We start from the raw sequence: 13,148 nt of genomic DNA, 5'->3' as shown, positions 1-13,148 counted from the left end.
ATTGAAGGTGAGGTGAGGGCTAGGGGCTGTCAGATCAGGGGAAGTGGAGTGGGGTGACAGAGCAAAGATGGTGGAAAGCCCTTCCTTCCTTCCTTCCTTCCAGCAGTCACAGACACTTCAAGCAGAGGGTCCAAGTGGATATTTCCCAAATGTCCCTAGTCACTAGGGACTCCTGGGCCTGGGCCTCAGGCCCTGCAGCCTCTTGTCAGGCCTTGGCCAACTGGAGCAAAAAGTGGGATACTCCTGGGGGAGGGGTTCTGACCTGCCTCTTAGCTGCACAGTTGCTGTGCCAAAGTGGGCCGTCCCTACCCCTCTGAACCCTGTCTCTTGCCTGGGCGTGATAATAAGCTAGGCTTACCCTGCGTGGGTCAAAGGTGCCTGCTCAGCAATCCATGTAGCTACTCAGGAAAGGGATTCCTTTCCCCACGGTCGAATTGATGCCCCTTAGAGCCCTTTCAGTCCTCAGCAATGTGGTCTAGGCCAAATAGTTGGGAGTAGTAGGGTTTGCCAGGTAACTCCCCTGGGAATCACTTCTTGCCCTCTGGGGAGCTGTAGTCGTAATGTGGGGATCTCCTGAGCGCAGAGGCTCACAGTTCTCGCCTTCTGCCCAAAGTCAGGCAACTAAGGCCGAAGCGACCGAGCCCCGACGCCCCTAGAACGTTGCTACGAGAAAGGGGGTAACGTCAGAACACTGCCACACGGGCGGCGGGCGGGGCGGGGGGAAGGACTTGCAGGCAGGGGCCGGGCTAACCATGGCGGAGGACGGGGAGGAGGCGGAGTTCTGCTTCACCGCGCTTTATATAAGCGGGCAGTGGCCGCGGCTGCGCGGTGATCCTGACCTTCAAGGTGTCGGCTCCAGCGCCATGGCGCCCTCCAGGAAGTTTTTCGTTGGGGGGAACTGGAAGATGAATGGACGGAAGACGAGTCTGGGGGAACTCATCAGCACCCTAAATGCGGCCAAGGTGCCGGCCGACACCGGTGAGCCTCGCCCACGAGGGGTCGCGCTGGGTGGGGGAAAGCGAGCGTGGCATCCACCCTCTCCTGGGCTACCGGGTGTCCGTGTAGACTTGGATGCAGGGCTGGGGACTAGAGCTGCTGGGATCCAGACATTGACCTAGCAGCGCTGTGGCCCCGCAGCCGCAGTACCCAGGGTGTGTCGTGGGGTAAAGGCGGGGCCACATTCAATGGTGCCCTCGGCGACTGGGGCGGGAAAGGACTTCTCGAGTCATCGGAAGATAGCTCCGAGATGCGGACCGAGCTGCACCTCCAGGAGCCAGGGGGTGGGAACGGAGGCTAGCCCTAGCTGGCGATCGAGAGAGGCTGGCAACAGCCGCGAAGTGGGGAGCAGGCGGCTGAGTGGGCGTGCGGGCCTCCAGCTACCTTCCCCCTTCACCCGGCTCCGTGCGCCTCTGCACGTAGCCAGAGACTCCTCCCCGCGCCTTGCCCGGAGGGTCGAGTGCCCCCTGCCGCCGTGCTTCAGCTTCGGGAGCTTTCAGCTCTGACCCTTTCCCCTCGGCAGCCTGGGGCTGAGCAGGTGCCAAACAAGCTGAGCTGTTTGGCAATGAGGAGCGATCCTATGGCTTTCTCCAACCTGGGACCGGGAAAGCGCAGGGCCTGTATGAGCTGGTGCGCTCCCTGCCACCCGCTGGTAGAGTGCTGTCCTTAGTTCTTCCCATGCAGCTAAATCACAGAACCATGGGTCTGATCAAAAGAAGCATCCCCTTCTGGTTTATTCCCCAGAGACCCCAATACAAACCCAATGAGTTGGTCCTTTTTGTTTTTGCTAAAAATCTTTGCCTTGCCTGCGGGAGGTGGGAATGGGCTATTTTAGAAGGGAGAAGGGGTTGGCCCCCAGAGAATGCTGAGTCTAAGACCCAGAATAGCCTGGGGAAATCGGAGCCACAGCTTTTAAAAGAGCAGAGGGCAGGGTGAGAGCCATGGCCTCTCAGGGGCACCTGGAAGGCTCTAGGAGTTGAGAACAGGCCCAGTCTGGGCTGAGATGTGGACAAAGATCATCTTGCTGGGGTGAAAAGAGGAAAAAAGCAGAAGCAAGACAGCTAGTGAATGCTAGGGGCTCCAGAGCACTGGATGGTGTCTGGAGAATGAAGACTTCTTGTGATCTCATCCTCAGAGGTGGTTTGTGCACCCCCCACTGCCTACATTGACTTCGCCAGGCAGAAGCTAGATCCCAAGATTGCTGTGGCTGCGCAGAACTGCTACAAAGTGACTAATGGGGCCTTTACTGGAGAGATCAGGTGAGATGTATGTGGGAAAGGGGTGTGTGGGGACCCTGTCCTCACTTTCCTCATTGAGTGGAAAGCTACAGGTGGGCTCCCTTTGGAACTGTGGCTTCATCTCTTCCTTTAGCCCTGGCATGATCAAAGACTGTGGAGCCACGTGGGTAGTCCTGGGGCACTCGGAGAGAAGGCACGTCTTTGGGGAGTCAGATGAGGTTAGTAACCAGGAGAGGAGATAAGAGATGTGTTATTCCAAAAGTGGTGTCTAACCAAGACTGTTCCTCAACAGCTAATTGGGCAAAAAGTAGCCCATGCTCTGGCTGAAGGACTTGGAGTGATCGCCTGTATTGGGGAGAAGCTAGATGAGAGAGAAGCTGGCATTACTGAGAAGGTCGTTTTCGAGCAAACCAAGGTCATCGCAGGTATCTATGGAGAAAGGGATATATAGGCCGAGCCCCAGGGCCCTAGAGGCACAGAAGGTGGGATCAGATGCCCTGCAGCCTCCCTGATCCCCATGCTGATCCTGGAAAGGAAAGGGCATGGCGGGAACCCTTGCATCCTCCCTAACACTTGTGCTCCTGCCCTGTGGCACTGATGCCTCTTGGAGTTCCTTCAGCAGTCACCAGGGGCAACAGGCCACCCTTGTTCTTTATTCCCTGGAGACCTAGCTAGATAACCCCTTCCTGTTCACCCTTCTGTGATCTCTGTTCCACAGATAACGTGAAGGACTGGAGCAAGGTTGTTCTGGCCTATGAGCCTGTGTGGGCCATTGGAACAGGCAAGACTGCAACACCTCAACAGGTAACCAAGCCCAGGAGCACCACCCTTATCCTACCCTGCCTCAGTAGAACTGGACAGCCAGAGACCATCTGGGCCAACCTCTCATTTTAAAGGCAGGAGTTCCTAAGCCCAGAGGAGAGTGATTTGTTCAAGGACATCCATTCCAGGGCCTAGGGAAATCAGAGCCCTGGTATTCTGACTCAGGTCCCAGGGTTTCTGGGATTCCCTGAAACCATGCTGCCAGGGTTTTTTCATCTTTGAGGGAAAGACAGTCTTACTTAGTCTGGTTTCTTGTTCTAGGCCCAGGAAGTACACGAAAAGCTCCGGGGGTGGCTTAAGTCCAATGTCTCTGATGCAGTGGCTCAGAGCACCCGCATCATTTATGGAGGTGAGTGGGTTTGGCTCCAACCTGAGGTGGGGTGGGCTGAGAACTAAACTGAGCACTCCTTAGACATGGAGGTGGGGATAGAGTATGCCCATCCCATCCCTGACCATTCATTCCTTCTCCCTTCTCCCCAGGTTCTGTGACTGGGGCAACCTGTAAAGAGCTGGCAAGCCAGCCTGATGTGGATGGCTTCCTAGTGGGTGGTGCGTCCCTCAAGCCCGAATTCGTAGACATCATCAATGCCAAATAATAAGCCCCTACCCTTCCTGCTATGCCAGGGACTACAAAACTCAGAAGTCCCCCTGCTCCCCCTACCCCCACACACACACATGCTTCTGACAATGTCACCTGCCCCCTCTTATGGCCTAATCCAAACTGTACCTCTTTACCGTTTACATCTTACCCTGTAATGGTTGGGACCAGGCCAAGCCCTTTTCCACTTACTATAATGGTTGAAATGAAACACGTCACCAAGATGGCTTCTCCTTGGCTGAGAGGTAGAAGAGGAAGAGTTTGCTCATGGTTCCCCTCAGTCCCCAGTGAAGGCAGCAGAGAGAAGCCACCATCCTCTCCCATCTCACATGATGGGGCCAAGGGCTGAGAGAGAGCACCTTATCCTCCCCTCAGAGGCTGGGGGTGCTGCTCTCGCCCCTGGAGCCAATGCCTGTGTATATTATGTATGTGAGCAGTCCCACCCATGGGGGGGGGGGCGGAATAAACACCTGGCACTAAACCTGTGGTCCACCCTTCATTGTACTCCTCTCCACATCATCTTTTTCCTTTTTAAGGTAGCTTCAGGACCCTTGTGCAAAAAAAATAACCACGAACAGATTTTACAACAGCACACCTCTTATTTTTACTTGAAAAAAACGTCTTGTGTACCAGGCTGCCACAGCCTTGAATAACAACAGCTCCCTCCCTTTCATCCCCTGGGTGGCTCTGGGGCTGTTGAGCTCCTCAGAGCTTGGGTTGGGGTAGGGGCCCAGCCTCACTTCCCCTCCCCAGCCTCACTGGTTTTAAGTAGCTGGTCTAGGCCAGCAGTGCCTCCTCTCTGGCCCCCGGGGGGGGGGGGTGGCATTAAGGCCCGTGCGTCTGTGGTATCACAGGGTCACTGGTAGAGCAGGTAGCGCTTCATGGCACGGGGCAAAGGCAGAGCAGATACCTGGCCCAGCCGGGCAGCCCCCAGCGCTTGGCGCACACACAGGCGGCTCAGGTGCAGAAGGGAGTATGGCTCCGCTGGGAGAGAGAAGGAGGTGAAGGTAAGTAGGGGTGCAGGCACCAGCCAGACATCCTCAAACTACAGGGTTCCCTTCTGCTTTCCTGCTGAGTCTGCTCCCACTTTGGTTGAGAGGGAGATGTAAAGCATCAAGTACTGTATCTGCCCTTGGTGGTGGGAGGCATCACGTACCCCCAAGTCAGAGCAGAGGGGTGAAGCTCTAGCTAAGGCTAAGCAACAGGCCAAGGTGGCAATGACAGGGTTGGAGCTGGTTCAGGCTTTGATTCCAGAGTCTTTGGGGCTGGGGCTGAAGAGGTGAAAGGAGGGATGGCCCTCAGCTCTATAAAGGCTCGCCATGGGTGACAGGAGAGGCATTCAGCCTCTGCTCAAGAAAACAACTGCAGAGAGTAGTCCAATCAGCTCCAAGCCTTGGCCTCATAGGTTTCTCTAAGGAGACCCCTCCCTTGAAACCCCACTCCCAAACCCTGCCTCTACTGCTCTCCTAGGTGCAGGGCCTCAATAGCTCCTTCCTATTTTTGGGGAGGAAGTAGGTATGCATCACAGGTCAGAGCCCAGGAAATCTGGGACATACCCTGGGTGCTTGGCACTGCCAAATCCTCTTCCTTTTGGACTTTTGCACCTAGCCCAGTACCCATTTAACCCTTTGCACCCCTGCTCCAGGATGATACTTCCTGTAAAGGCCTAATCCCTGGAATGCCTCTCTCCATTCTGAAGGCTCACTTACTACTAAACTGCCTTCTCAAGCCTCACTTTTTACCTCTATTGCTGTAGGTAGGATTAAATTAGGTAATGGCTGTGAAGACCCTTGGCCATTACTGCTACCGAATAGGGGTAAGAGGCAGTTCAGATGAAAGTTCGTTCTCTCTGCTCTTGTAAAGGTGTTGCCCTTCCAACCCAAACCACAACCACCCATGACAGAACACTCCTCACACCTGCCCCAGGCCTCACCTCTCCTTTCGCCCAGGTAGCTGATGCGGACCTGGCATTGTCCCCAGACAGCGCTTACTGCAGGATAGAGGGTCCTGCCCTTCAGTCCGTGGAAGGCTGGCCCCAGGTAGGTGCCCCCAATAGCGTAGCCCAGAGTTCCCTCCTCCATGTCCAGAACCACCAGAAGCCTCTCCGGCACCTCCAGCTGCTCACCCTGAGGTCCGGCTGGATATTGGGGGGCGCCGGGCCCCTTGCTCTGATGGTACAGCTTCCCCCGCCCAATGTCCCAGCCCCATGACTCGCTGTTGCTGCCCAGCAGCGCCGCGTAGTGGTCAGCCTGCAGCGGGGCGAGGGCTGTGGCTACGCCCACCACAGCGTGTGTGCCTCTCTGCTCCGGGGGCCAGCTGATCTCCCAGGCGTGCAGGCCCCGGGAGTAGCCCCTCTTCCCCCGGGCCCCATCAGTGCTCTGGGCCACAGGCCGCCGCACAAAGCACAACCCCCCTTCCTTGACCTCGATGTTCTCTGAGCAGTCCTTGGGGTTCCACCCGTGGCGCCGTTGGGCCCCCAGATCAGGAGCGGGAGCAGACAGCAGCTCCTCCAAGCCTTCGGGACAAGAGAGGTCAGGGTACAGGGCCTGTGAGGTAGGGGTGCTACTACTGCCCCCTGCCAGGGCCGTCTGGCCCATGGAAGTGAGGAGCCAGAGGTCTCCCCGAAAGAGTCTTGCTGGGGCGTCTCTCTTCTGCAAGTTACATTCCCGTTCAGGACTGACCTGGACAGCAGTTGGGAGAGAAAAGGGTGTGAAGTGCGGGATCCTGGCTGGGAGTCCTTACACGGGCCCTCCATCCTTTCACCCGTTTGCCCACTGCCCCGCTCCTCCTTCGCTCCCCCAGGGCTCCTCAGTCCATCACCTTGCCCTCACCCATCTGTGCCGGTCTCCCGAGATTCTCGCGAGTTCGCTCCCTTCGGGCCTCTCCAGGGGCCGTCCCTCTCGCCCGCCCCGTGCCCGCGTCACCGCTCCCGAACCTCGCTTGGCTCCCCAGGCTGGGAGGTCGCTGGGCCTGCAGAGGAGACCTGCCGAAAGTCACCGAGGCGCGCAGGGGCTGCCCGCGGACCGCCGGTCGCTTCCGCCTCCGGCGCCTCCCGCAGGCCGCGCCCCGCCCCGAGGGCCCGCCCCACGGGGCCCCTCCCGGGCGGTTAACCCTCTCGGCGCCGCCCCAGATCGCGCCTCGCCCCGAGGCCAAGCCCCCGTGGTGGGCCCTCAGGGGCGGTTAATACTCCACTTAGGTCGCCGCTGCGGCGGACACGCCCCTCCCCGACGCCGCGAGGAGGCCCGCTGGGCAGTTAGCCCTTCTCTTGCATTGCTTTGGGATCTCTGGAGATCTGTTCACCGTCAAGACCTTTGAGCCACAAGGCAACCAACTTCCGAGCCCTTAGAGATGAGGGGCATGGGATGGGTTTGGGGGTGTCTTTCACTGTGCTGACCTTTATGTCCATGGGTCACTTTCTGACCCGCTTGTGAGTCAGCCCGTTCTTTGCCCGAGGTTCTGAACCCTGTGTTTCCAGCTCTGAGCTGTCATAGGTCTACATGCTGTTCTAGTCTTCATCCTGGATGTCAATCCATTCCTCATCCGTTGTTCTCATTTGGAAGATTGTAGTGGTTTAAGACCTTGGTCGTGAATGAAGCTATGCCACTAATTAGGGATGTGACCTGAAAGGGGTTGCCAAACTTCTCTACACCTGTTTTCTCTTGTGGAAAATGTGAATAATGGTGGTACTGACCTCACAGTGTTGTTGTAGAGTAGAAATAATCCAGGTAAAGCACTTAGTATGGAGCCAGGTACTTGTATGCACTCACTGAGCGTAGCTATTATTATTTACTTAACATTTATTCAGTGCCCACTCCATCAAGAGGCAATATAATATAGTGGTGAAAGATGTCTACTGTGGAGCCAGGCTCACTGGGTGTGCATACCTGCAGGCCAGCATGTGTGTGACCATGGGCAAATTTCTTAACCTCCCTAATGCTGTTTCTTCTGTAAAACAGAGATGCTGTTGGTATTGTGGGACAAAAAAGGGGCCACATACTAAACCTAACAAGCTCAGGGGAGGCTGCATGGCAGGCCCTATAAACTCAGAGACTGGAATTAACCACATAGGATGATCTGAACATAAAAATGCCTAACTAAAAGCAGGTCATAGTGGGCAGTCACATCCTGGGCCTGTAACTTTCTTGACAGAAGTCAATCTTTACCTTAAGAAAACCTGTTTGTTGTCTTTTTGCAGTTAACATAACATACCCTTGGAATGTCAGAGTAGTCCCTTTCTTCCAGACCCCACAGCCCACTGCACCAGAGCAGGAGACCACAGGACCCCTCATGACTATATTGCCCCCCCAACATCTCTGTGTGCCGTAAAGGTTAATTTTTGACTCTCCTGTACCCATCAATGTAAAAGAAGTATGTGTCTCTCCGTTTTACTTTTTATCCAACCCCAGAGATTGCTCCACTTTGCTTTCTCTCACTCCCTTAACCTACCACCAGTGCTTTCATCTTCCTTACATCTCCTCCTCTGATTCCAATGTATAAAATAAACTGCAAAACAGCCGTTCTCCAGAGCATTTTCTTAATCCATTGCGATTTTGCTTCCCAGCAATTGTCATTGGTTTGACTCAAACTCATTAAAATTCCCTTCAGGTTTGGATGTTTCTTATGTCAACAGTATCTACTGCATAGGGTCTTGTGACGATTCAGTGAGGTCATATATATGTAAAGCTCCATTTCTGGTTTAAATACGATCATTTGTGCTAAGCACTGTAGATTAAGCAGTGAATCCTTAAGGAGGTTACAACGACATTTATAAAACAGTTTATCATGTAGCAGATGAAATTATAGAGATATAAAGAAAGTATATGGGAGTAAAAAGGATGGGACTCCTAACCATGGATCAAGCAGTTAGGAAAGGAAAGTGTCCTGGAGATGACACTGGACTGAATGACCAGGAATTGGCCTGAGAGGTGATTCTACAGAATGGGGGTGGGGTTAGGGTTGGTGCATGCAGAATACATTCCAGACAGAGCTGGCATGAAAACAGCCAGAAGAGATAGTTGGGTTTGGGGAAGTTCGAAGACTTCAGGGTTGCTGCAGCAAGAAAGGAAGCATGGAGACAGGCCTAGAGAAGTTGGTGCCAGATTACAGAGGCCTTGCAGACCAAGTTAAAGAATGCAAGTGTTAGCCTCTGGACAGGCCAGTGATGAGGAACGCCGCAGGAGAGAAGCAGGAGAGAAACATCGTCAGATACTCATTTTAGAAAAACCACTCTGGCAGCAATGTTGAGGAAGATTCAGGGAAAATAAGACATGAAGCACCATGGCTGGTTCCAGCAGCTCAGGTGACAAGTTTGAAGAACTTGAAACAGGGCAGTAGAAATAAGGATAAAAATTCAAGAAACACTGACAGAATTGCAAGATTCGTTGAGTGATTAGATGCTGAGGCCAAAGAAATGAAAGAAAGAAAGAAAGAAAGAAAGAAAGAGAGAGAGAGAGAGAGAGAGAGAGAGAGAGAGAGAGAGAGGAAGGAAGGAAGGAAGGAAGGAAGGAAGGAAGGAAGGAAGGAAGGAAGGAAGGAAGGAGGAAGGAAGGAAGGAAGGGAGGGAGGGAGGGAGGTTTCTAGCTTGGGAAACTTTGTTGCAAGGTGGTGTCACTAATGAAGATGGAGGTGACAGGAAGAAGAGCAGTTGGGGCCAGGGGCAGGAGGGTGGGGGAGAGAGAGAGCTTAGGACATGTTTTTGAGGTACCTGAGCAACAGTCATATGGAACCATCCAGAAGACACTTGAAAATGGCAGGTCTGGAGGGGGAGTGAGAGGTAAGTCAGCCTTTATTCAGGAGCTGAACTATAGGAATCGGAGATCTCTGAGTGTATAGAGTGAGAAGAGGGTCAAGGAGGATACAGTGCAGCAGAAAATTCAAGTTTGATTGCTTACAAGATGTTTTGGGCCATTGGCTGCTTTGGTGAGACAGCACGTGTGAGTTGTGGAAGGTGGGAGTCTAGGCTGAAGGGGCTGAACTGGCACTTTATGTGTGTCAGGCACTGGGCTACAAGCTTCACATTTTGAGGGGACAGAGAGTTGAGAGATATCAGGTGACAATTATGTCCTGTAGTCAAAATTACCTTTGAAAATCCCTACCCCGTCCATTAGGACAGCATGTTAATTTGGAGGTAAATACAATATGTGGCAGTATATATACAATAATGTACAGGATAAATTTTTATAATATTTTAATTAAAGAGAAAGGAGAGTCTACGGCCATGCCACCCTGAATGTGCCCGATTTTGTCTCGTCTCAGAAACTAAGCAGGGTCGGGCCTGGTTAGTACTTGGATGGGAGACCACTTAGGAACACCAGGTGCTGTAGCAGTTAGAGAGAGAGAGAGAGAGACAGACAGACAGACAGACAGACAGACAGAGACAGAGAGACAGAGAGAGACAGAGATTGAGAGAGAGGAGAAAGCATATTAAATAGAAAGATATGACCCTGAACATTTGTCATCCACCCAACCTGGATATTCTTGCCAGTGTGATAACAAAAATAATGACATCGTGACTGTGAATAGCGGCCTGTGATGAGTTATAGCATAGGACCTGTGCAATAACCAAGTGGATGAAGGCTTAGGGGACAGAGAGTGAGCCTAAGCCATGGCTGACTCTAGTTCAACTTGGGAAGCTGCCCACACCTGCTCAGCTGCTGCTTGCTTAAAACGTGGTATTCACCGGTTGTTGCCACTAGATCTTGAACTGCTCAAACATTTGTTGATAATAGCTTAAATATCCCATAATTCTACAAGTAATTTTTAACTTTTTACTTTGTTATTGATATGTAAAATATATAAAGTACACTAATCTTAGACTGCTCAATGAGTTGTTACCTATTTATATGCTGTGTGACCACTGGTTCCAGCATTCCAGAAGGCTCCTTCTTGCCCTTTCTCTAACACTATACCCCTAAAGGCAACTACTATTTGAACTCTTATCAGTATAGATTATCTTTGGCTTTTCTTTATTTTCATATAAATGAAACCATATAGTATGTGTTCTTTTGTGTCTAATTTATTTTTCTCAACATTGAGAGAGTCATCCATGTTGTTACATGACATAGTAACTCATTTTAATTTTTTTTTGCAGTGTTCCATTGTATGGATATACTGTAGTGTATCTACTGTTGATGGGCATTTGAGTTGTTTCCAGTTTTTAGCTATTATAGAGAAAGCTACTATGTATGGTATTGTACAAGTCTTTTGGTGAACCAAGGCACTCATTTTTATTTGGTGCATACTTATGTGCACAATTGCTGGGTTATAAAAATTTACCATGTATAGATTTAACCACATGTAATATTCAATTTCTCTCCATAGAGTACTTTTATTTAAAAATTAAATCATTCAGGTATTTGGCAGCATGGAACACTTCAACATATCCATGAAGATTTGAACAAGTCTTCTCTTCCTTTTCATAATATCTTTGTCTTCTGGGGATCTTATCAGTTCCCCAAGCTTTTTATTAATGTTTCTTGGTGGTTCTCAAGAAGCTCTTCAATTTCTTCCACAGAGCCACCATGATCCACTTGCTAGGCCACTTAAACAATGAGTTTCACTTCTTTGTCAATAGAAAACCCTTGAAAATCCTAAACACATTCTCCTCAACAAGCATGGACTGTTTTAGGCTTGATCGTTTCCATGCTTGTTTAATATAAATAATGCAACTGGCAATACTGAAGAACTTCCAACTCTTCCAGCTCATTCCCACATTAATATTAGGGTCAGCGTTCATAGCTCTGGGAGTCAGGGAGGAAGCTCAGTCTTATGTATGTGGTTTTGAAACAGCAAATCATGCTTAAATCAGCAGAGCGAAGGACAAGGGAGATGTTGAGGGGAGGAAGACTTCTTTGTCTTTATGAGCACACTTATAAAGTACGTGGTACCTTAGCATGGTACTGCTGTCCATGATCAGCAACACTAAAGCCAAAGCCTTTCTCTTTGAGGTCCTACTGGACTTCTAGAATGGAGCACTGTAAAACCATACTCAGGACTTTGCATTTGATTGCTAGAGTATAAGTAGATTTTTTTTCCCCCACAGCACTAGGATCTGTGTCCTCATAGAACAAGTCTGAGTTTATTAAAAGCTATATTACCATCATGAGAGAGAGAGAGATGGAGGGCAGTCACAAGATCATTAGTTGCTTCAGAATCAGGGCTTTGCATTTCTAGTTTGGAAATATGAAAGCAGCTGGTCCCACACCTCCACTCCCACCCCCACCCCCAAAAAAGATACCAGCTTCTCATATTCTGGAAGATGGCCCTTTGGCCAGTAATTCCTTTCAGTTCCTCCGGGTGTGTTTTGTTGCCTGTTCCTCCACAGACAGCCTCACCAACATTTTTCGAGTTTTTGAAATTAAAGTGGTTTCTAAAACATTTATGCCATTCATGGCTGGTTTTGAAAACTTCCCATCTGAAGGCTCTTTCCTGGCAGGAGGTTTGAACTATGACTTGAGACCAAGAGCTTTTCTTTTCCCTTTTTTTCCTATGTATTGCCACTGTTAGGCACAGATTTCTGATTCATTTCTTCCGGGTATAAATTTAGTGCTTAGTCACCATTAAAGAGTTATCATATGTACTTTGCTGTCACTGGAGCAATAATAAGAGAACTGGAAGACCTGGCTTCACAAATTTGTTGAATCTTGATTGCACATGTTGATTTCTCAAGGTCATATTTCTGTGCCATGTTGGAGATGGACATACCACCCCTCCATAAGGAAGCTAGTCCCTCCACCCTGTCCCTATCCCCAGTATGTTAAGGGATTGCTATTTCTTTGATTAGATGCCAGATGAAATGGTTAGTTTGCCTTCACATGGGTCATGTTATAAGGAAAAGAGGCATCTTAAAACATTATACTCTAATTTTAAAAACAAACCACTAGAATCGCAGTCAGCCTCATAAGATACACGCACTGAAAGACCCAGAACTGGTGCCAAGAGAACATAGCCCAGTCTCCAATCTCATACTCGCGTGGAATGATGGCTGGCTATCTCTGCCCTGTTTAATCCGAGTATTGTTAAGTTCATGTTACATGTGTCTGTGATGAAATGGCACCATATCTCCTTTAAACTCTACAACAAAGATATCCCAATTTTCAGTTTTGTAAACTGAAGCTTGGAAAGGTTAAACCAGGAGTCCCCAACCCTTGGGTCACGGTCAGGTAGGGGTCCATGGCCTGTTAGGAATAGGGCTGTGCAGCAGGAGGTGAGCAGGGGGCCAGCCAGGGAAGCTTCACCTGTTTGCAGCCGCTCCCCAGCGCTGGCATCACTGCCTCAGCTCCACCTCAGATCATCAGGCGTTAGATTCTCATAGGAGTATGGGGTCCCTGGTGCTAAAAGGGTTGGTGATCACTGGGTTAAATGACTCGTCCAAGGCTACAGAGCTGCTGGTAAACAGCTGTGTAAGGATTCAAAAACCACAAGACACTCTGTAAAAAACTCAAGGGCGCTGACGAGATGGCGACAGCAGAAAATGTCAGCCCCAGAGATGCCGG

General features: G+C 50.7%; 2 protein-coding genes and 1 pseudogene across 5 annotated transcripts; 2 read left to right on the top strand and 1 right to left on the bottom strand.

The window, feature by feature from the left end:
* The first annotated feature begins 718 nt into the window (after positions 1–718).
* TPI1 (triosephosphate isomerase 1) lies at positions 719–4,135 on the top strand. The gene is made up of 7 exons (XM_016162828.2): positions 719–978; positions 2,132–2,255; positions 2,368–2,452; positions 2,527–2,659; positions 2,953–3,038; positions 3,318–3,405; positions 3,537–4,135. The coding sequence occupies exons 1-7, from the start codon at positions 753–755 to the stop codon at positions 3,650–3,652; spliced, it is 858 nt and encodes a 285-aa protein (XP_016018314.1). The 5' UTR covers positions 719–752; the 3' UTR covers positions 3,653–4,135.
* Positions 4,136–4,233: 98 nt separating this feature from the next.
* On the bottom strand, positions 4,234–6,689 carry SPSB2 (splA/ryanodine receptor domain and SOCS box containing 2). Of its 4 annotated transcripts, XM_016162825.2 has the most exons (3): positions 6,475–6,689; positions 5,588–6,335; positions 4,234–4,638 (listed from the first exon to the last, which is right to left on the bottom strand). In XM_016162825.2, the coding sequence occupies exons 1-3, from the start codon at positions 6,487–6,489 to the stop codon at positions 4,511–4,513; spliced, it is 891 nt and encodes a 296-aa protein (XP_016018311.1). In that variant the 5' UTR covers positions 6,490–6,689; the 3' UTR covers positions 4,234–4,510. The 4 variants fall into 4 exon arrangements, with proteins under 4 accessions (XP_016018311.1, XP_016018310.1, XP_016018312.1 ...); XM_016162824.2 differs by having other exon boundaries at positions 4,234–6,335; XM_016162826.2 differs by having other exon boundaries at positions 4,234–6,335; positions 6,486–6,689.
* A 3,172-nt stretch (positions 6,690–9,861) lies between these two features.
* On the top strand, positions 9,862–9,980 carry LOC118614853 (annotated as a pseudogene).
* The last annotated feature ends 3,168 nt before the right edge of the window (positions 9,981–13,148 follow it).

This window comes from Rousettus aegyptiacus, unplaced genomic scaffold (genome assembly GCF_014176215.1).
Source record: "Rousettus aegyptiacus isolate mRouAeg1 unplaced genomic scaffold, mRouAeg1.p scaffold_m13_p_2, whole genome shotgun sequence".
Taxonomy (NCBI): Eukaryota; Metazoa; Chordata; class Mammalia; order Chiroptera; family Pteropodidae; genus Rousettus; species Rousettus aegyptiacus.
This window is presented reverse-complemented; position numbering and strand designations above follow the sequence as displayed.